General features: G+C 38.8%; 1 protein-coding gene across 4 annotated transcripts in view; it reads right to left on the minus strand.

Moving 5' to 3' along the window:
• Positions 1 to 24,317, minus strand: part of SLC37A1 (solute carrier family 37 member 1) — a 33,454-nt gene that overhangs the window by 8,439 nt on the left and 698 nt on the right. For 2 of the 4 annotated variants that reach the window (XM_084530619.1, XM_084530620.1), the window contains 12 exons: positions 21,229 to 21,488; positions 19,526 to 19,607; positions 18,489 to 18,615; positions 16,496 to 16,574; positions 15,514 to 15,649; positions 13,914 to 13,990; positions 11,889 to 12,055; positions 11,095 to 11,132; positions 7,978 to 8,016; positions 5,859 to 5,942; positions 2,653 to 2,784; positions 1,076 to 1,166 (listed from right to left, as the gene is read on the minus strand). In XM_084530619.1, the coding sequence (XP_084386745.1) occupies positions 1,076 to 1,166; positions 2,653 to 2,784; positions 5,859 to 5,942; positions 7,978 to 8,016; positions 11,095 to 11,132; positions 11,889 to 12,055; positions 13,914 to 13,990; positions 15,514 to 15,649; positions 16,496 to 16,574; positions 18,489 to 18,615; positions 19,526 to 19,607; positions 21,229 to 21,284 (1,108 nt within the window). In that variant the 5' untranslated portion in view covers positions 21,285 to 21,488. The remainder of the gene's footprint in view (positions 1 to 1,075; positions 1,167 to 2,652; positions 2,785 to 5,858; positions 5,943 to 7,977; positions 8,017 to 11,094; positions 11,133 to 11,888; positions 12,056 to 13,913; positions 13,991 to 15,513; positions 15,650 to 16,495; positions 16,575 to 18,488; positions 18,616 to 19,525; positions 19,608 to 21,228; positions 21,489 to 24,317) is intronic. The other 2 variants (XM_084530621.1, XM_084530622.1) reach the window with 2 other exon arrangements.

A 24,317-nucleotide genomic window follows, 5' to 3' on the forward strand; every position in this document is an offset into this window, starting at 1 on the left:
AAAGACCTCCAGGGATGGTGACTCCACCACTTCCCTGGGCAGCCTGTTCCAATGTCTAACAACCCTTTCGGTAAAGAAGTTCTTCCTAACATCCAACCTAAAATACAAAGAAACAACAATTTCATCAAGTCCACTGTTTGCCATGGGCAGCAAGGACCACTGTTTGCATAGACTTATGTCTAGTCTAACTCATGCACTATGGGGTCAGGGTTCCAAGAGCTTATCAGGAAGTTTGGCAACCAAGTTAAGTATGACATTTCAAAAGCAGCTACGTTTCTAAACACCTTTGGTAGTTTTTAAAAGCTTCTGAAATAGATTTGATACAACAGTATCTGCTAAAATAGTGCTGTCAGTGGCACTACCATAACCTCACCAACAATGGATCTGCTACAGCACAGACTGGAGAACTGTGATAAACTTCATTAATCCTCCTGTTACCAGCCAGCTGCTTTCAAGGTACCCTATCTTGCAGGAGGTTATTGTTTATTTGGAGTCCACAGAACAGCCTTTAGCTGTAGTATTTTCAGCTGTGTGCATTTCAGTAGATTGTTTAACCTGTCTCCCTCCACTGGCTGCTATTGCAACACTTGTCCAGCACAGCATTTTAGTTAGCTGGGGGCTTAAAGGTCACATCATGACTCACAAGAACAGTAATTTCTCTAGGGAGAACTCCTACCTCTGTACTCTACAGCACAAATGAAAGCGCAGCGCTACTGAACACATAAAGAACCTCATTTAGATTTTTGGTACACGTTTTAATTAGGCACTTGATCATTTTAGAACATTATTTAAGAAAGTATACTTCTCTGATTTGTTTGCAAGGGCTGAAGTCACAGCATTGCAACTTGGATTTTTTGATGATAAACCACTTTTTTTTCTCTTTTTGAAAATACTTTCCAGTAAAATTGAATTCATAAAACTGAGAAATATGTTTGTTGGTGACTTAAAACTCCTGCTACTCTTGCAAAGATAGTCCATTTCAGAAGCAGTAATGTTTACTTTCTTATTTATTTCAAGCTCATATTTCTACACACTTTGTAGTCATAATTCTGTTTCTCCTTACTGTGATACTTACCCACATTTGTGATATAGAGGGGAAGCCAGAAGAGGAAAGTATAGCTCACCAGTTTTGCAAACAGAAGACAAAGGGAGAATTCTATGACTCCCTAAGATAACAAAGGAAACAGGAAGTTAATATCTTAACAGAGGCTGTTATCTGCTTTCAAAGATCACTATGAAATTGTTTCTAAGAAGCATTTTACCCTTTTTTTTTCTCTAAAAAATTCCCTGAAGGCATTCTTCCCCTGAGAGCATAAAGCTTATAACCGAGCTGACTGTGATATTCTACTTATATACATTCTCTTAATTATAACGAATTGAACAGAGAGAACACCAAAATGAACAGGAAGGATTTGATTCTGTCTGGAACACCTGCATCGCTTGTTTTCCTCATTTAGAGACTTTTTATGCAGCATTGTATGGGAGCATATTCCAGAGGAATGGACGTATTTTTATGTTCTTTAGATCTGCCCTTCAGATGGGGTCAAAGATCTCTCCCTTATTAACTCTATACAAACAGCCAGTTCACTGGCATGACACAGTTCATGTTAGTATGTGACAAGAGCACACTGCAGATAGGGCAGATGCCTATTTCAAACACTAATTTGTTCCATCCTCTTTTGTGCTGGGTAGATGAAAGGTTTACTTATTGGACAGAGCTGCAACTAAACTGCCAAATTAACCTATCTTCATTCCCCTTACCATCTGATTTATTTTTTTTTTTTTTGTTGGAGATGGGTGTTTTTAAATCTCTCATATGGTGTACAGCAGTTATCTGCAGGGACAACACGCATACGCAGCTGGCTTCACTTCACATACAGCCGTGACCCTTCCCGAAAGCTGGCAGGAAAAATACTGTGGAGTTACAGAGATTCAAAGAGGCAGCAGTAGCAATTTTTCTACCTATTTTTCCACTTTGCCACAGGAAGAACAGTTGAGACAGAGGATCAGACTGGCAGAATGAGAGAATGCAGGAATACAGTGGGTTTCTTCTGCTACCTTTACACCTGGTCCAAATCAAGTTGGGTATAATTTTTTCTACTTGTGCATTGTATTGAAGCTGATAGACTTCAAGCTGATAGGACAATCAGGCTGATTTCCCTGAACTACAGGAAATTTATTTCCTTTCCTTTTAGCAGCATTCTAAATGTTTGGCTTGTCTCATATTTCTCCATATAAACAATACAAGAGATTTTAAAATAAAAAAAAAATAAAAAATAAAATAAAAACAATGTTGAGGAGTGGAAAAGAGAAGCCATGGAAAAAAAATCTGACACAGAAAAGTACTTACAGGTTCAGCCTACTCTTCCATTCTTAATACTCATATCAATAACTAAGAACAGTGATTTTTTACATTACAGGCTGCTATAGTATTAATTATAATGAGGTTAAAAAAAAATAAATTATACAGCCACTGGAGCCTAGATGTTTGTCTTATGTATCAAAATCTGCTTTAGCCTACATACACCAGAGTTGCCAATCAATGCTTGTGATGCAAAGTTAAGGTCATCTACCACTCCATCTAGAACCTCACGGAAACAAGAAGGCAAAACCAGACTCTTGGAGGAACAAGGAAGAATAGCACAGACTCACAGGTATTCGCAAGGCCCCAAGGAAGCTGATAGCTGATGTCCCATGTCTGCCTTCCCCAGTGACTGCACTGCTCGAGTTCTGTGACGCCGTGCAGTTTTCACTGTCAATAAGCAAATGCTGCATCTCTGGATCCTGCAATTTCCCCCATATACGGAAGAGAAAAATGTATTAAAATACATATCAAACTATCAAATCAGTCCAAAATAATTTATTTTTAAAAAAGTATTCATTTTATTACAGAAAGTTACAGCTTTTAAAATCTCTTGATTTTGATGAATGGAGTATAGAGAAAGTAGTATACGCAGAAAATGGGGTGAAATAAGCCTGGTCATTTATGCTTGTGTGTTAAGCGTTATGGAATCAAATCTCCATTCTATAGTGACTTACTTCAAGTTGCAAAAAAAATCTACATATAGAGTACGGTCTAAAGGAACAAAATTTCCAGTCTTCCCTTGCACTACTACTTATACGTGGTGTAATTAAAAATGAAAACCTCCAAAGCCCTACAACACATTTCTGTATAAAACCATGTATTATCTTCCTTCTGTATTAACACCAAGCTCATTTTTCAGACTCTGTAACATCTTATTCAATAATTTAAGTACAGACAAAGCTGTATTTTCAGTTGAGTTATGGATACTGAACGCTTTCTGTTAAGCAATAATGAATTTTTCACCTGTCTCATTTGAGTATTGCAATCCACAAATTCAAAAAAAGTCTGAGGTTTACCAATATTGCCTGAGAACTCAATCCTGAAGTCTAAACTAGGAATGATTTCACTCCAATAGTAACTCCACTGGCTGCTAAGAACAGTTGCAGAGCAAGTTACCACTCAACAAGAATAAGCCATCCCAGCCTAGCCACAGACAGATCTCATTATTTTTATCCATTGTGATATTATCCAAAATGTTTGTACACAGTTCATAGACAGGGTGCGGGATTTATGGGAGACCCTACACTCTGACGAAGCAGGAGCCAGAAGACAGGAAAAAAAATATAAACAGAAATCTAGCTCGGCACTGTAAATCTGTGTTACGGTACATGAGTCACTCCAGCAGGAGCAGCATTCATCTTCTGAATTACTGGAGCAACTTCAAAATTTGAACTATTTTAACAGTAGCAAAGCAAAATACCAGCTACTAACATTAAAAAAAATCAATGGAAGGTAAGTCTAAATAATGCCTTAGGGCACGTCTCTTGCAGAATTTACTCAGCAAACCCAATCGGGATTGTCTGAGGTAACACCGCTCATTTCCCAGACAGGTAGCTCCGAACTTATTTAAGTACAGAGGGTTAAATATGACAGTGAACGTGACCAAAATCCAAATAACTTACTTAGCAATTCATACTGAAAACCTTTATCAACAATTTTTGCACTGCATGTAGCTAAATGATAAATAAAAAACATCAGCCTGTACTGAGCAAGGATAACATTGTTCAGCCTTGTCAGTTCGTCATGGACTGCGATTAGGCACATGGCACGCTACTGATCTCTGGGGAAGGACTCATTATCCCTCAATTTTGTACAATTTTCAAGAGGCCAACCTGACATAAGCGGTAACAAACACATGGAGGTATTCAGGTCGCTTAGCCAAAAACAGGTGTTTTTTTGTTTTTTTTTTTTTCCAGTCACTGCCTATCCTGAATATTTATTTTTATAGTAATTGAAGAGGTCAGGAAAACAAACAAACAAACAGTAGAAGCTGCCACTCCAGTGTCCTTGCAGCAGACCAGCTCATAAATGCAGAACATCTGTTGCTTGTGCAAACACAAAAGCTGACAGTGATCACCAGCTCAGCACAGCCGTAACACAACCACTGCAAAAAGGTGTCCAACTCCATTTTGACAGGAGCAAGATTATCTCTTGTCACTGGCAAAAAATCTGGGGGTACTAGGCAGTAAGGAAAAAAGGGATTTTTTGTTTTGTTTGGTTTTAAAAACTTGTTAGCTCCATAATACAAGCACATAACCTAGCTGGCTATGGCTGATTATGGCTTTGTTGTCATCGTTGTCCCCCTGTTGTGCCCACAAGGGAGGGAACACCAGTCAGTGTGGAAGGGGCACATCTTCCTTGCCCACTTGCTCTGCAGGCTCTTTGCACAGGCTGACAGGGAGGGGGCCAGTTTGAGGTACCAGCAGAGTTAGAAGAGGAAACTTTGTCAACTGATTTGCTGACCGTATTTTAGCTCTGTCTTCATGACTTGTCTACAGTCACCTACTTATCTTCTTACGTCTTCTCCCCTTATCTTTCAGCTAGTTGTGACAAATGATTTCTGGGCTGGAGTCTGCTCTTGGGCAGTTCAAAATGAACAGGAATAAATTCTGTATGCTCAGTAAACTCAGGGTACCTTCTGTGTTGAGTTTCATTCCGAGTCACTGAAGTTAGACTGGTCACAGGGGTTAGAGAGAGAGCCAACCAAAATTACTAGCAGAGCCTTTCCTTAAAAAGTTCAAAACCTTTCCATCCCTGCTGATTATAATTCTGGGAAACAATCTATAGGCAAAGAACGAAAAGAACAGGAAGTTTCTATTTTCCTGTAACAGTCTGAAAGAAGCAGAAGTGTTAAAAAAATGCTCTCTCCCCTACCCTATCCTCTCAGGATATAATGTGTCAAGTGCACTGAATATTTCAAACGTGTACAATATTTCAAGTGAAAATTTTCAGTTAATTTTCATCACACAAAAAAAAATTAATTTTGCCCATTAAAGAGCAAATCCAGAGATCAGTTTCCAGTGAGAATCACCAGCACTGATGGTTACAAGCTTTAAGCATGATTCCCGTGAATAATTGCTCCTATTTACAATTCTCTGCCTCCATGCATGCTAAGTGCATACTTTTAGTACATCAAAAAAAAGAAGACATGATACTGTAAGGAGTGGACAGACACCACAGAAGTAGCTAAAGAATTTCAAAAGTATTGTCTTAAAAATACCTGGCAGTGTTTACTTTTGCTGGAACTGTATGAAGATCACAAATTAAAGACAAAAAAGTAAGCATGCTATCTTACTCAGTTTGGCTTGTAGCATTTCTGTTAGATAATGCTTTGTTCTCTTGTCTGACAGTACATTAGTATATGAAATTTGAAGCAGATTTCAGCATTATAAAAGGAAGATCTACCTTTACCGATTATAAATCTAATGTAAACTTTCCATGTGAACTTTAGGAAGTCTACTATGCTATTTTACAATAACACATTGCATTTTACCTGAGGCTTGCTGGCTTCCTTAGCATTTAAGGTTGGCATGTGGACTCTGAATCGAGATGCACCATTCAGGAAGGCGTTAGAACTCTGAAAGAAACAAACAACACCTCCCCATACTTTTGTTGCTTGTTTTTTTTATTTTTTTTTTAAAGGATTACATAGTGTTAATCATTACTTTATAACTAAAGTCTTTGTGCATCGTAACATAAGTGGATGCATCTCTTATTAAACGACTGTGCATTTTGTTTTGCCTTTTTAAGCAGACCTATGACAACGTACAGACAATGCAATTACAGCTGTATTTGAAGGCTTACTTTATACTGCTGTTATAGAGCAGCAGCATACTGAACTCAGAGCACAGTCGTGCCATTCTTAACATCTTTAGCAGCTTTTTCCTCTACTGAACTTTCCTTGGCATTGCTAACAATTGTTCTCATAAGCAGATAATCCTAGTAGCAACTACAGATTTCCCCGCCGCCCCCAGGAAAACCTTGTTTTTTCATCTCTCTTCATTTATGATAAGATTATCCCATTAGTTTACTCTCACACCGTTCTAACCCAGAAATGGAAAAGAGACCATGCTCCTATGGGCTTGAAGGTCAGCAAAGTCAGAGTGCTTCTGGGGTGCTCAGAACAGAAATCAAGGCAACAAGCTGTATTTTAGGTCCCAGATGGACCTCAACTAACCCACTGGTTTTTGCACATTATTTATTACCACGTGCATTAGTGTATTGCTTCACACCAAAATTACATCCCTTAGAAAACATTATCTTGAAATCCTTGGCTTAAAAGGATTTGCCAGGGAGATTACAGTTTGTGCGCTGAAATAAATATACAGCTTCAAAGTAGGTTTGGAGTCAGGTAGGAACAACCAATTGCTAAGACCACAAGAAGCACTGTGCATTCCTCAGGGATGAGATATTTGCTCCTGATGTGTCAAATCACATTCTGAATGCCACATTAAAAACAGACAGACAAAACCCACAAATAAATAGATAAAAAGAAACCACCACAAATCAGAAAAGATCGCCCAACCTCACTGAGTATTTTAATTCAAAAATGAATCACCAAGTAATTCTTGCCCAACACAAACACAAGAATATATATATTTGTGGTTTTCTTTACACAAACTGCCATTCATCACCCAAATCTTTCTAAGAATGCAAAAAGCTTTTGAGAGGTGGGAATAAATTTCAAAATTGGTGCTGCTCAATGCAGAGCTGAGGCACAAGCAATCTTGGACATAAAAATCTTGTTTCTCCAAAACAAACAAACAACACTGAAGGGCATAGGGTCTGAATGACAGATTTTAAAATTTTATCTTATAGAAAATTAAGCTCATGTCAGAAAGTGATTTACAACAATCTGTGGGGAAGAAAATCAATCACCTAAGGAAAAGTTACCAGCAGCTGAGCAGAGGAAAAAAAAAAAAAAAAGAGAGAGAAAGACTTCTTCATCTGCCTGTCAAAAGTAAGATTTACTGTGGTAAGAAGGAAATGTCTGGGGATAAGGACTAGACTCAGAGGCTGCACATTTAATACTTAAGACCTCTTTCTTCTTTTCAGAAAGATAAAAACTGCAGTCTGGTTTCTTCTAAATGCACAAGCACTTTGCCACAGGAGTTTAAGAGATGTAGGTTTCCTGGAAATGCAAAGTCAGGTTAAAGAAAGTTCCTAGAACATAAAGACAGGTCTGTATGAGCATGCTGCAATGAACGCATGTACTTACGAAAAAGAAGCACAGGGAGAAAAGACTAGAAGCAATAAAAAAGTTCTAAATAATCATGTTTTACAAATGCTATTAAACCTTCTCTTCAACTTTGATGATAGAAGTGCACCAATGCATAATAAGGAACACTGACTCCTTGCTTGTGTTTGTAGTGGGCATATCCTTCTGGAACGCTGCAGATTAAGCTTCTAATTCTAGTAATTAAAATCATTTTATCATCATTAAACGTTTTGAAACAAATTTCAAATTCATAAATTAGAGCCAACGTGAATACTAGCAAAGAAAGCACAGCTGAAGGAATCACTGAATAAAGAATGAGAACTGCACATCCAAGGCTCTCTGCTTGTCTCTCCATCTGTTCTTCTGGACAACTCAGTGAAATGAGATTACTCACCACTACAAACTCTGTAGAAATACTGGGCTCATGACCATGCTGCAAACAAACAGTAGACCAAATTCATCCAAGATAGTGATACCACAGAGAGATGAATCTAATCTTTACATCTTAGTATGAATCTACCTTAAATTATTCCCTCGCTTTGAGTATTTATTTCAGTTGTTTTTAAACAAAACCAGCCTCACTCTTCCACGGTGAGGTTCAGCTTTTGGCACCCACTGGCATGGCTGCCTGAACATAACCAAAACATTTGTCTGAAGTGAACAGAGTTATGAGCAAAGCAAATAGGTATGTTTCTTTAATTTCTTAGAAAAACAAAACAAAACAAAACATTTCTAACTATTTACAAAAGCATGTTACCTGATATGACTGAGCACAAAAGGGCAGTTAGGGCTGCCAACAAATTCTACCTCTTGTTCAGGAAGGCTGGAATTTTGTTGCCAGTGATAAGAGGTTACAGAGTCTGTTTTATTACATGAACCTTCCTTCAATTAGCAATTTTTATTTATTTATTTTTAATTTAGCAATCAGACACTGTCACTACCACATCTGCATTTCCAGATCTTCTTGAACTTCTTTTCTAGTCTTTTTCACTTCCTCAACTTCTACAATCCCCCTCCCCCCAGTGAACAGAAACTGTGAGCCATATTTATTAAAGGATTTGCAGATTTTATATTTTACCTATTGTACTTTGCAGACCGCACAGGTCTGAAGTGAGATACTTAAGCAATTCAAATGGAGTACAGCTTCCCAAGACAATGACAAGTCTTAATCTGAAAAACGACCAAGGCAGGCAAAGAAGTACTTTTTAAAGTCCCCTTTTTAAAGATTCATAGTTATGAATATATGCAACAGGGAAGGAAGAAGTAATGCCTCTTGCTCTGGAGAGCAAGGTTTCCAGGGAAACAGTACGTCAAATGCATTGCTACACAATGAGACTGCACATGGTGCAGTGATCTTGCTGATGTCCTAGAGAAGATGAGGTCAAATGATAGTCTCTTCCTGGGAACTGGGGAAAGTGTAATGAATGGAAGGGGGGAAAAACCCCCCAAAATACTGGATTTTTTAAAAACATCATGATGAGTAGATACTGAATGTCAAAGTTTTCCATAGCAGATCCTTAAGACATACAAGCAAACCATTGTGCACAACTCTGTAGTTGTGCTTTCCAGTAAAAGAGTATTTGAAATGAAAAGTAAACATTTGATTCTATAAATCTTAGGAGTGAGTTCTGTTAACATTATGCTCCAGGTATTATAAAAAGCAGCTGAAAAGTTCATGGGAGCACCTACAAAATACAGAAAAGCTGAGGAAAAAATGCCTCCTGTTAGGAGTCTCTAAGAGTCACATAAAAGATTCTCATACTTAGCATATTTACCTTTAAGTAGTGAAAGAGAATTAAATGAAAAATACAGAGTGAATGCAGCTTATCTCACAGTAAGAAACTAAGAATAGGACTTCCACAGCCCATTACAGGTAATCAGAAGCCTTATCAGAAGCCTTCCGTATGAGGAAAAAGTCCATTAACTGGTAAAGAAGAAGAAGTAACAGAGAGTAGAAAAGTCACCTTCAGTTGAGTGCATTTAAAATGTAAAAAGCCGTCTATCTAAAACTACTGGGGGGGGAAGCAAGACACAGAAATTGTCCCTGAACAATCTACCTGTGCCTCTTGCAACGCGAAGGCATAGTTCACGTTTACATACACATGCAGACAACCTTCATATATAATCCTCTAGTATTGGAAAACACACGTGGGATTCACATAAGACCTTTGCTCCAACACTTCTCTTATGCATGGGAAACTCCACAACCTTCTTTTGCCCTACTGTTCTTCCAAAGAACTGGTTGTTACACAGCTACTTTTCCTAATGTTCTCCTTTTTGTTCTCTTGTCTATGATTTTTCTCTTTTTCTGCTTGAATGGCCTCCCTCCTCTTGGGTTATAGCAGCACAAGGCAAGAAAAGAATCATCTTCTCATGTAGTAGCTAAAGTTTTCCAAGGCACATCTCTTTGTCATTGACATAGCTCTCTACATTACTTAATTTTGAGCACATAAAAAGTCTTGTGATCTTCTGTGTAAAACAGATTGGGCAAATACCAGCCTGTAACCACCTCCCAACCTACATTTAAATAGTGTTTGAACAACCTTGTACTAATATTTAAGGCAGAAGGATTTCCTTTTGAAAACAAGTAAGAGTTCTAACTTTGCTGCCACAATGTCACGAGAAAGCATATATGCAATGTTTAGCAACACAAAGAAAGCTCAGAAAGCTTCAGGCACATATTTTAAGCCTGTTTCACCACTGCCTTGAGTGGTCAATCTCTGATACCGGATTTTCAAACTCCTGCATGGTACGTGCCCTTGTGATCCAGGCAGCAAGTGTCCCACAAAAGAAAACAGTTTGTGTGTATGATACTGCATTTATAGCCTAGTGAGGTTTGCTACCTTGCAAAATAGTTCACTATCCTGCCAAAACTTAAGCCCTTGAAGTATAAGCTCTTCTAAACCAGCAACATTCATTGTCTTGATACCAGTAAAGTGTGTAATCAATACATTCTTAAAACTAATCTGATGTTTAAAAATAAATCATCTGCGTATAAATAGCATCTTCACTCTTGAAGATTTCAAAATTTGACTAGGTAAGCCCTAAGTGATCTGATCCAATGGCAAAGTTAGACCTACTATGAGCAGAAAGTAGGATCAGATGATTTCCAGAGGTCCCTTCCAACCTGAATTATTCTGATTCCACAGCACATACAATACTGTGTTGTCAATATTCAGGTCAAAATGATCTGAATATACTCAGGAAGAGTGGAAGAAAATAAGGTAACTCAAAGAAAGATGAACAGTTTTTACTTGGTTTGCTGTACTAAGTTCATCCATTACAAAACCTTAGCTAAAATACATTCATTCACCTTCTTGATTCATACTGCTTTGATAGAAAGCGAGCTCCTGGTTTACTACTGAAGCACAGAGGGCAAATAATTCCCTCAAATTTGGGTCAGTTATAACAACCTGGCACATAAGGGCCATGCAGATTATCTGATTACCAGAACTACCATAAACCTGTATATTAGAAGGCAAAAATCAGAGTAGAAAATGTATTCACTTACACTGGATGGTGTGGAGGAGCAACTTATATCTTTAGGATCTGAAACACAGTAACACACACAGTTAAACTGAATGCAAGCACAAAGAACCTGTCTTAAAACACCTATCAGTAGTGTCATTTACCACTAATATGCCAACAGTACCGATAACGCAAAAGTAGTCCTGATATAAATGTTTAATTGTATATTTAGGGGAAAAGGGTGCTCCATGGTACCGTTCCCATCCTAAGACCACAGTAAGTACTCTTCTGGCAGTCCAGCTCATTGCAGCACTCTAGTTTTGTCTACAGAGCTTTTTCCTTCCTCATATAGGACACTTACAGCAAAATAAACATTCATAGCATCTCTGAGTCCACAGAGGAAAAAGATAAGGCATTCCTTTTTAATTTCTTATTTAAGGTGACAGAAGATGCTCTATTGGCTGATTCCTGTACGTTGTAGTACAGGATATAGATGCCATGGGTTGAATGGTAGCACTGAGCATACAGTACAGCTAGGTGGGGTATTCTACTTTCAAATGTATCTCACTTGAAGGATTTATAAAGACAGGGAAGTAAAGACAGGGCAGTGGACTGAATTCTGTAGTGTTTCTCTCTCAGGTATGCCAGAGTCTGAGTGTATAAACTCTTCAGACATACACGGGTTTTTCTCCATCTGGTTCTAGGAGTAAGGTGTTTCAGTACTGGTGTACCCTGAGGAATATTCCTTAACTATGCCCTGGGACATCTTGCTTAAACTGCTGGTGTTCTTTCACCATAAGGAGCCCCTCCACGATTCTATTACACTAAAGCACTTACGTTCAATAAGAAAGAGGAAACAAAATATTCCCATCACTGCAATGATAACACCGGGCATCACAAAGGAGAGACCCCAGCACGAAGACACCCAATAAGCAGCAATTAAGGATCCCAAGATATTTCCCACTGAGGTGTGTGAATTCCAGATCCCCATGATCAGTCCTCTCCTGCACAGAAAACAAACAAACAAATAAATAAAACACACAAAAACCCACAAACATTTCTTATCTTTCCAACAATAAGCATTATTATCCTGAGAGAAGTATATCAAAAAGACTGCTCAACTGTGATGTCTGTGAAATACTTGAAATCTTACTGTTCTGCAACTAAACACTTCTTTATGCTAGTCTTTCATCTTTCAAAGCACCTAAATATTAATAGAAGTGTTCGAAGTACTTCTCTGTACATGACAGAGCTCATCCTGCATTTAATGGCATTTAAAGGCACCATTAGGGCTTCCATATTCCTGGACAGAGTTTCTTTGATAAAAACATGTACGCAAATATTGTATAGCATATGCATGCTAAGTCTGATGCTTCTGTGAATGGAAGTCCCATAGACATATTGCACAAGTAATCTGATGCTTTGGGGATATGTTAGACAGAAGAAAACTATCTGTACAGGACAGGTAAAGCAAATTCAGTGATTTCTGATCGCATCCTGGGCTTGCTAGGCACTAGTTTAAGGTAACACCTGTGCAAGGTTGGCTCCAAGATATCAAACTGTTGTCAGCCTGGAAATCCCAGAGTAGAGCTGCTGTAGAATAGCTGCAGCAGGACTAATGTAAACCACAAAAATCCTACTGAAGTCACAGCAGTTAGCGGTTTTTATCCTTTTAAGTCCTACTGAAGGCAAGGCAGTTTTCCCAAGAGTTTACCTGGAACAACCTAATTTTAACTAAAACAAGTCTTTTTCTTTGGCTGAAGACAAGATCCAAGAGGTCTGCTCGTGTTTCAAGGAATCCGTGGCAAAATGAAAATGAGAACCAGCTCACTAACTTTCAGACCAGAGCCCTACACACCAATCCATTATGCAAACTCTTAAAAATCCATTATACAGACTCTTGCTTTTGCACAAAACAATCTGAACGTGTCTGCTGTGCACAGACTTACCAATTTGACAGTTATCATGATATGATAACCATCAAATGGTTATATGATGGTATGATGGTTATCATTCTCTCTCTGTTGTAACTAAAGAGGCTTCAGGGACTACAGAAAACTAGTTTGAGACTATATTTTCTTAATTGTCCCACGATTTTATATAGAAAGCTCACACTGATTTTTCATGTCTTCCTCTTGAAGTGATTGACAGTAACTTCATTCGGTGATATCTACAATGGACACCACTACAGCAGCATTTTATTGCTACAGGCATCAACCATTATCAGAGACAATGAATTCAGCACGCAGCTCTCACAAAATTTATGGAAAGTTTCTGTGTGGTATGACAAAACAAGTATTATGAGTGACCTCTAGTTAGGATTTTTTAAAAAAAGATGGATTTAAAGAAAGTGGATGGATTTAAAGAAAGGTTAAGTCAGCTGCCACATCTATTTTCCTTTTTAAACTAAATTTCAAGTTTCTGTAAGTGTGTTAGGAAAGAGATATTAGACAAAAAGATATTTTTAGAGCTATAGCCTAACAACTGCTTTGAAACACAAATGAAAACACAGGAAATTCTATATTAAAAAGGCACAATTACAGCCTTTATTAAAAGTGGATTTAGATTGATGATATTTGCAAGAATTCTTCTTAATTCAATTCCAAAATACTTCCTCTGAAAAAATAAACATCAGACTAAGGAGCCACCAGAGAACACTCATTTGACATGACAGAGAATATTTCAAACCGCTGTGCAAGCAAACCAGCATAACAAGGATAACTCCTCTCAAGGATCCTCCTAACTGCGTGTTTTACCCCCAAATCACTGAAGCAACACACAGATACTTAAACTGACTATAATATTACAGCCCCAAAATGTGTTGATTTGTACTTCCGAAACTTTGGATTACGGATTATTTACCTTCCTTTTCCAAACCAGTTGCCAATACATGTAACGACACTTGGCCAGCCAGTAGTTTGCACCAACCCATTAGCTATCTGAAAGTATACAGAAATAATAATAAACAAACATACCCAGTATTAAGTCAGGTTCCTACAGAACTCCTGCTGGGTGCTGTGCTGGGAAAAGGAAGCCTATGCAACTGCTTTGAATTTAGAAACTTCGTACAGGAGTTTCAAAAGCATTCTTTTCCAAGAAACAAACAGGTTACAGTATTTCACAGATATTCTTCCCTCTACCTAAATATTTCCGATTATTTTATGATGTAAAACACACCAAAAAAAATAAAACGCATGCTTATCCAAAAACACATTTCACAGAACTGAACAGACAAGCCAAAAATTCTCTTTATGATAAGAGCTCTATAAAGCTTTGCTCGGTTTGAACATATGGCAAAGCACGTTTGCAATCGAAGTAAAAAAAAAAAAAAGCTTTAGGGCAGACTGGACAACTGAACATTAGTTTAAAAATGATTAAAAGACATATGCAAATAAACTGAGAGGAGAAACTTAACGTACTGTATTCAGGCTGAAGTTGAGAACTATTTCAGCCTGCATGTTGCAAAGTTCGTAAGGAAATCCTAACTCAACTCCTAAAAAGCTCCCTATGTATAATTACACGTTAAAACAAAGATGACAGCATAATAATTCACACGTACAATGAGCATTTACCAGTTAGGCTGGTGGTGTGAGGCTGTCCTTTGTATTACAGGATTTGCTGTCCACATCACGTGGTGCAGCATTGTTAGGCTCACTTAGACAAACCCTAAGGGTGCTAGCTCTGATCTTGGAAACCACATAAGCCTTGGGGGCAGTGACATGGTTAAACAGATGACTTAGTGAAATGGTTATTAAAGCTTTCAGGGCCCAAGTTAGTATCGCTGCGTGCCATGTCGCACAACGCCATGCAAACATGCCAGCTGTGAAAGTGCTACTGAGATAACGCAAAGAAAGCAGCAGTGCGAGGTGCAGACCTGTTCAAAATGACTCAAATGCTAGTCATGTCCTAAATGTCCTAGTCACGACCTAAATTCCATTTTAGATCAATGGTAAATATTTGTGTGATGCCTGATTAGATCTGCAAGTGCTCTGAAAAATCCCACGCAATGAATTTTCATTACAGGAGCTGCCTGTTCTCAGCCACACGAAGGTGGGAGACTTCATCATTAGCAGCATAAGTGTAATTTTCCTGCACAGAAAGCCAGGATGCGTCACTCAGGTCTTGGCAGACTGACAGAAATAAATACATTTGTTTTAAAACTCGCCCACATTTAAGCTTGCAAAGATTTGATCAATGATTTGACACAGATTGAAACACTAATTTGTTTTCAAAGATTTCTTCCATTAAAAAAATAAAAACAACATTTTTTTTTAAAATAAAACCTGGGGTGATCCACTCAATCATTTCCGACTGTTGTCAATGGCAATGTATCCGAGCCTTCAGATCTTCCCATCTAACCACTAATCACAATTTGCAACTCAAAAGAAAAAAAGAAAGAAAAACAATACAACACTAAAAAAACACCATGGAAACTCAAGTGTCTAGGTAACATTGTGCCTACCTGGGCCATTATGTAAAACCACAGGTTATGTATATTATAGAAATAACCCAATCCAAACATTGCAGTGAAGAGTCCGCTGGCAAGCATTCCAACTGTCAGATAGTAGCGGATAGGTAGCCGTTCTCCTATTATCCCACTTGAAATGTGGAAGGGAAGAAAAAGAAAAGCTATAATTAAAAATGAGATCACACCCCAAGCTTTCAGGAAGAAAGAATATTTTGTGCTGCTTAATTCAGGTTGAGGAAAAACTTTACTGGTAGTTCATTTTTTTCCTCACAGAAGCAAATGTTTTTTTTAGCAGTTGTTACAATAAAGCAGCAAACATTTCATGTTCATGAACTGACAAGTGCTGTCACCTGCACAACCATCTTTCAGGGAGCTACTCACCTGCAACACATTGGAAGTGACTACTTGGAGAATTATTTTCCCAATGACCCATGACATCTGAACCCATTTAAAGTGAGACTTACCTCCGTTGCTAATGACTTTGGTTATGAAAGGTCCCACTTTTAGTGAATCAAAAGAGGCATCTCCAAGTGGGAGTTAATATTGTACACTTTATGATGGGTTTGATGCATTTTTATGAGGTGTCTGGTACTGTTCTTCGACTACAAAGAAAGCCAGGACAGTCACCTTTGTCCACATATGCACGTTTGACACAGATAAAGTCTGGGGATATGTATCCTAGCTCCAGTGCAACATGAAGGAAGACAGGCTAGACCACAAGCTCGAAAGCATTCCTGTATAAGGCAGTCAGATGGGGGTAAAAATCTTTCTACATACCAACAGGTATGCTACCACTGGGAACTCAGGATTTTGCATTTTTTTCCCCAGCAACTAGCACAGAAGTGGGAGAATGACATCCAAGTTCTCATTCTCTCCATCAGAAACTTTACAATCAGAGAGGACGACATCTCAGAAGCAGTACAGCCACCTATGTTGATGGTGAGTGATAAAGCAGCCTTTCGAGAGGGAGATTTACCTTAAGTACATTCCAATTGCATATGCACACAGGAATGAGTAATCCAGTGCTCCCAGTAACTGCTTGTAGTTATTCTTATCTAAGAATACATTTTCAAAACAAATCATCAGTCTAAACATAGCAGTAACTTGCCAACATTTTTACATAATATAGGAAAAAAAAGTTAGTGAATATGCATTGACATTTAATTTTAAATGGACACTTTTAAAAGGCACTTAAGCGTGCATTATGCAAAACGCATTTAACAACAATAACAAAAATCTACAATTTATGCTGTTATCTGTAATGTATTAGGAACATATTGCTAGGCACACTCTTAATTCCACCTTATTCATTTGAGTTGTTAGGAAAGAAGAAACAACAGTTATTAACAAGGTCCCCTCTTCTTACAGCTCCTTAGACAAAACAAACAAATAACACAAAACAAAGCCCTAAACTTTAAAGGGCCTTCTTAAAAGCACAGTGGAAAGATATGTTTCAAATGTGTGGTCCTAAAAGCCAAAACAGCTTAAATAATCCATCATCATCCACGCTTTTGAGTAGTCATCTTAATACAATTTATAGAATGGTTAATCTTTCACATTTCAATCTCCAAATTCTCACAAAGCACAGTGATAGAAGTACTGTTTTTTTTTTTTTTTTTAAAGAAAAAAGAAAAAGGTCCAGCTCTGTACAAGAAATGACCATAACCACAGCAAATGGCACTTGGAAGATGCAGGGATGCAGCAGACGGGACTCCACCCAGTTAGGAACACCACGTCTAGTCTCAAGTGACGTGAGCTCATACCAAGACAGACAATTTGTGTATTTGCAAGGAGCCACAATTTCCACTGACTTTGAGAGAATAAAGGCAAAGTTATTAAAACATTCCTCTTTCAGTGGTGCTACCAGCTTGCCAGTTATGCTGAAAGAACAAGTCTAGGGCACACCCCGAGGGGCAGCTTTGCAATAACACATGTGTTCATGGAAAAAAGAAGGACATGAAGTCAGAAGTTTTCAAAATTAAGAAACCTAACTAGTGGTTTAGACAAGCAAGCGCAGTCTCCCCTCGGTCAAGAGGCAAGAAACAGCAATCAAGTTTTACTGCAACCCAGAGCATTTGGAAAACGTGTGGAACTACATCATGTCAGTATACTGACTACCTTGCAGCAGGCAGTTAATACGTAGAATTCTGTCCACAGAAAACCAAGAGCTCAGATCTCTAATTACCTTGGAAAAGAGGGGGATTTTTTTTTTTTTTTTGTAATTTGATAATTAAAGAACAATTAGAATGGATTACTGATTGCCAGATAGACTGGAGTGAACTAGCACACTGATAGAATGGACCACTCCACTCCACAGATGTTCTTGGCAGAGATGAAAGTGTCAAGGAATGATTCAAAATCTCTATTAAGTTCAAATATAATGAAATTTGAAGTTACTTTGTAAGGAACTTCACTTTTTTTTTTTTTTTTTTTTTTTTTTTAAGTAAAAGACCAGGTTTATAAGTTAGCAACTCTGTTCTGTAATAAAGTGCCACATTTTTTTTCATTAACATTGCAAAAAAAAAAAAAAAAATCTTTCTGGCAGAGAGAGACTCTGAAAAGTTCCAGTTTAGATAAACACTAAGTAATTTCATTTAAATTACTGCTGAACCTTGAACTAACACAGCAGAAAATCATAATGATTTATTTTATTCTGTCCCCTCTTCTTCGTTAATAAACATTCTAAAGACATATCTAAACCTCTACATAGTCCCATTTACTGACTGAAAAGTGTTCTACCGAAACCATCTCAAAGCTCTAACAGGTAAAATAATGTCAGTTTTTTAGTGCAGGCAAGACATTAAGTCTTGACATAACTTGTTTTGGAAAAACTAACGAGAACATTGGAAAAAATACCCTTCCCATATACATCTGAATCCCTCCACGTAAGAAGGATAGCAAGAGACAGATAACCTAATTACTAATATCAGCACATTGTTATAGAACAAAAAAGGAAAAAAACGCCTTACCAAATGGTTCCCAACCACACTGAGATGCATTAGATGGTTTTTTGACAGGCTGAATCTGGGCAGCATATTCTCTGTAGGAGCTGAGCTCAACTTCATGTGAAGCAGCACAATGCTTATGCAGCTCTCCCTGTTATAGAAAGGAAATTTGAGACTGAAAATTTACTCGTGACAGAACCCCGTTAAACTCCATTCAGCAACAAAATTAATAATTCTAGTTCTACATAAACCTGTGTCAAATCCACTGAAACCAGTAAAATTGTAAGTCATTAATTGCTTGGTATTTTGCTGAGTGAAGCCACCATTATGTCTAAAAGCAATCACCTGGCCAGTAATATGCTACAGTGAATTGGTGTTTCTGACACTGCAGGATTTCAAAATTAGTCACTAACATCAAGCTATTTTGCCCATTTTTACTCATCAGTTATATATAACCACCCTGGGAGATTTGATTTGTGTTTGGCAAGTTACAGATGCATGAGATTAGAACAATAATAATAATAAAAAAAAGGTATAGATAATATTTTGTCACCAGCTTCACTGAGAACAGAAGTGAAAAAAAAGAAATCCCATGGAGTGTGCAGCAACGTACAAAAAATCCCAAGTGTATATACAACTATGAATACGATGCTCAACAGCACTTGGAACAGTCTTGTAAACGTCGGTAGAATTTTATCGTATTTAACTCAATTTTATCACATTTAACTCATCAGTTACAAGAGCCTTTCTCAAACATAAGAATGTCAGGCTGTAAACTCTTACATGCCTAGAGTTTAGATTAATTCACATGAATAGTCTCAAGTGTAGGCATAGCTGTTCCAAAGAATAGAAGTACAAACAGTATTTTAGGAGTGGTGTCACTGACGTTTACTACGTAAATGTCACTGTGTGCCAACTTTATCAGGTTTTCATCTTTAAAACCATTCCAAGTTAAAGTTTAACATTGTCTTTCACAAAAGAAAGCACTGAAAAAGAAGACTGCTTCCTCTTCTGATAACAGCTGAAGGATGTTTAAACAACGACATAGCAACCTTGCTTACCTTAACTATACTGATAGGTTTCCTTGATAGATGGAAGCTGGCATACAAGAAGAAGGTGAGAGTGAAAATGAAGGCTCTATACCTATAATATAAAAAATAGATACGTATTTGAAAGTGATTTTATTTGGATTTTACTGCTGTTACATACAAATGTTACACAAGTCATTTGTAACCTTGGAATAGTTTAAGAACTTTTCTCATGTTCTCTAACAGCCAGAACCACCCTAGCAGTAGTACTGCTTTAGAACATCTGCTCTGGCTTTGGAAGGGAGTTTTGTGATGTACAAACATGGACAGGAGTTTTGTGATATACTACAGAGATAATCTGCCTTGTTTACAACCTTTCTTTGCGGGCTACTAAAAGGCAGTTCAACATTAAACACAGTCAGATCTCATTTTTCACAGTCTCACCCAGGTTTCTGCTACAATTAAGACATAAGTGATGGCTGAGTTGTCAATTTAACTCCCATGGATTATTATTCATTTCTTTCCTTACTGCTTTGTGGATTTTCGCTTTATTTTTGCCTTCCTCTGTATCAACAGAAATCAACCACTTCTAGAGACTGAGGTACAGACAGACACTGACAGTGTGTACTAGAGCACATGAACATAATTATCAAGCCTTGGGATTGAAAGGACTTTTTCCCCTCACACCTTGCTGGCACCCTTGTTTTTTTTCCTGCAGTTCATCTGAACTATAAGGGAATCTCAAACTCCCTGCCACTGCAAGGGTTAGGCAAAGACAGCAAACTAATCTTGTTTGATCGGTTTGATCTCCTTAAACCCTCCCTGTGTAAGGAGAGTGTTTTGTGGATTTCTACTTTTAACAATACAATGGGATCAGAGCAAATCTACTGTCTCCTTCTAGCCTTGATCTTAATGTAAAAATCTGCAAATAAAACCACATATATACATACACCAATCTGATTCCTTAGTATGGTCCCTGATTATTAATTAATCCTCAGTCATTTTCTGCCTAATAAACTTCTATGTAACAAGTGTTTTGTCTTATAGTTCAGGCATACTCACAAAGACACTAAAAAAAAAAAAAAAAAAAGGTGGGTTAAGTGAGTTATCCTGTGAGCTGGGTTATTCATTCCCATTACTGTAGGCATCTTCATGAGTGATAAAAACACAATGACTCTGTCCTTGCTGCTTTACTAAATAAAGTATGTGATAAATTGTTCCAATGGGAATTGCTTGGTCCTTCATTTGTTTTTTGTTACTCACACACAATTTACTCAGTATTCTCTCTCCAAAAGAACAAGAACCAATGCCATCCACCTTCAAGGATTAACTTTCAAAAGCATTTAAAAAAAATATTACAGTAGCAAGAACTAAGATCATAATTCTAAAGGTCTGTATCACACATCAATTTATGGGGAAGACTATGTACTTCTTATTAATACAAGAAGGCTAATCTTGAGAATCCCCCTCAACTATGAGTTTGGAAGCAGAATGATGAAATTTATCTTCTCAAATGCACAACTTGAAAAGGACAAAAGAATTTACTGTCTAGCACACTTGACAAATACTTCTATAACAAATAAGTATTTCTCACGTTTTACAACTGACTACATTTTTTTTGCTGTATATACCCAGCGATGAAAAGGCAAAAACAGAGCAAGGCAGCAGAATCATCTTCCCCAGACACAAACTCATATAATCTAAAATAAAGAGCAGCACCATACTTGAAGACTTACCACTGATCTCGTGAAAATGAAGTGATGAAGCGAATCCCAGGAGGAAGCTGAGCCATCTACAGCTGGTATCAAATTTTAGGCGACACGATTACGCGCTTGTGAAAATGTTAGCTGCTGTTCAGAACGTGTAGCAAAGATCCTCCCCGAGCTGTGCAATTGTAGGCTGTTCACAAACTCGGAAGATCTCTCTTTAGATCCTTTTCTTTCACCTTCAGTCACTATGTTTCCAATTCTTTACCCTGTTTCTGTTAATTGCTGATCTGTAAATAAGAAAAGCTGGTAAGTAAATATTCTCATCAAGGTATTATAAAATTTTCTAATCACAATATTTCAACTGCAATGACCTATTCCAGATAAAAGCCATTACCATAACTTCTAGATATCAAATGTGTAATGGAGAACTCTAAGCCAGGAAAAATTGCAGCCTTTTCTGAATTTTATCATGGATAATCTATTTTGAGAAGCAAGCACAGGATAAGGTAACAGGGGCAGAAGGAAAAGATGCACTTAGAACATGATTCCAAAGCCTGCTGACATCAAAACATTGCTTTTGTCCCAGAAAAGAGTACAAATAGGTAATTATCCACCTTAGAAAGATCTATTTTAACATATCAGAAACATCCACGAGGCTGAAATTTGCTACAAAGGTGACTGTAGTGTTTTCAGCCCAGAACATAGAACCCTCCAGCTTGAGGTCCGGTGTGGCTGAACAATGCTGCCAGCAAGACTTGACCGGCACTCCCTCCTCCAGCCTGATTCCCCTGTCCCAGTACCAGTGCTGCACAAAGCACCAAATCGTCAGCAAACTTGGAAAAACAAACCAAAAGTTTCCCCATCAGCTCACCCAGGGGTCAGGCAGCACAAAGGAGAAAGCAGGCTCGCGTGTAGATGCGACATGCAGGGAAACTGTGAGACCACGGCAGCATTGATCCAGTTTGGTTTAAAACATCAAAAGGTTCCTCCTGCTTCTTCAAAATCTGGCCAAAACCCCTCATCAGAAACAAAAACGCAGTGTATCCTTTATTGCAGGTACTGCAACAGGAACTGGCTGCAGTGACTTCGCAGCAAGTCTTGAGTCAGCTGTAAGATGACAAAAGGCTCTGTGGGCAAAGGGAGTGCCTGCAACCCATGCCAGCAAACCGAGCCTCCCTGCGTGCCAACAGCAGAGCCCTCCCAGCAGGATGGTAGATGACGTACGAGGTAGGACTAGGACCATCAGCAGCAGTCTCCCTGACCAGGATCAGCACCGTAACCCCTACCCTGCTGGCAGCACAGCTAGCGGGCTTCAAGCCAGCTCCAGCCACTGCCACGCTCCTGGACCAGCTTCCCTGGCAAACAAGGGGAAGCGAGCTATAGGGAAACCTCCTCTGAAGCCAACACACTGGCCAACACTAAGGGTCTGTCCTAACCTGGGAATTTTAGAGGCTGTTACATGACAGGGAGATGAATGAGCCTCTCTCCTCTCCTCTATTACAGAAAGCAAAGCTGATTGTCTGTCCGCAGCCAGCTGAGTGACAACACTGAACACAATTCTGTTGTGTCAAAGCTGGCAACTTGGAAACTTCAGTATCCACACAGGCTTTTTCCTTTTAAGTGGGAGAAAACTACCACCTCTTCACCTAACAGACTATCGCACCAAAAGCCCAAGGGTCTGGTCCTTTATGCAGACACATATTTTTGTCATACCTTTAATTTTTCAGTGTCCTTGACATCTCCCTTCTCCGGAAGCGAGTAGACCTGCTAATCTTGTTCGGCATGTTCCACCTCCCCCCCCTGCCCTGAATCAGGCTGTGCAATTAATCAGCAAACCCCGTAATCATTCCCACCTCTCCTGCCACGAGTTTCCTACCTCTTCGCTGTGGCTGCTAGGGCTAGGGAGAGTATAACCTTACCTTTCACCCCTCGTCCAAGCCCAACCATAGCTTCCCACCTCCCTACGTGCCAGACCTTGCAGCCATGCATTGATGGTCCAAACGGCTGATCTATCAGAAAACCTGCCCTGAGAAACAGCTGATCCAACAGAAGACATGAACTCACTCTGCAGCCACAAAACTGCTATTTGAAGCAGCAGGAGCATAAAGACAGGGGCTGTAGGTGGCACCGCAGCAATGGCTAGCTGTCACATCAGCTGAATTTCAAACTAACAAATGCCTATCGGTCATTTCATGTTTGGTTGAAGTAAGCTCTGGATAGCTCCAGTGGGAGAAGAAATGCAGGAGGAAAAAAGAGGTGGGCACGGCCAGCCACCACAGAGCAGCTTCTTCCACCCGTAGCACACCTGTTTCAGAATCCCAACCCCACCTCCCCTCTCAGTTAACTCAAACAACAGAGCTATTATTTAAGTGACCTTACTCTAAGTGAGGGGGCAGAAATATTTACTGGGAAAAAAAAAAAAAAAAAGCAAGAAGCTAGCAAAATAAATAAATAAAGAAGATATCTTAAGCCCCTTCAAATGGTTCCCTTTAAATATAATGGGATAAGGCAATCACCATCACAGAAAAGGAATTGTTTAACAGGTTACTATTAGGTTACTATTTAACAGCTTTAGTGTAAACAGTCTCAAAAAGACTTCACCCATCTCACAAAAGGTTTCATTGCTAGGTGTTCGCAGGAGGCTGTGCACCTGCTGCACAGCGCATATTCACACGCCCTCCTGCTTTTTCCAAAAACCAAACACCAAAAAGCACACCACCACCAACCACCTCCTGACTCCTTACAGTAAATCCAGAGTCCGGAGGCCCCAGCAGTCCAAGGACTGGACTATCAGCAGCCTTTCGGGAGCTACACCCTAACTCTACTTGGCAGGGGGTGATTTCATCTTATCTTCTGCAGGCGGGGACGCAGACGCTGGCCTTACCGTGTCTGGAGAGCATTGCGTGACCCAAGCTCTCACTTACTTCTCAGCTCCATGTCTCCGTCCCCGTAACCCCACAAGCTCCCCTGCCGTGCAGGTTGTGCATTTATTGACAAATAAATGTAACACAGTGAAGAAACTCGTGGCAGTAAAACTGGTGAAGGCGTTATTAGGCACACATCCTGCTGCGGCCACAACAAATAACCAGGGCGCCCTTTGTATTTCGGTTTCACTA

This window comes from Aythya ferina (assembly GCF_964211825.1).
Source record: "Aythya ferina genome assembly, chromosome: 1".
NCBI lineage: Eukaryota > Metazoa > Chordata > Aves > Anseriformes > Anatidae > Aythya > Aythya ferina.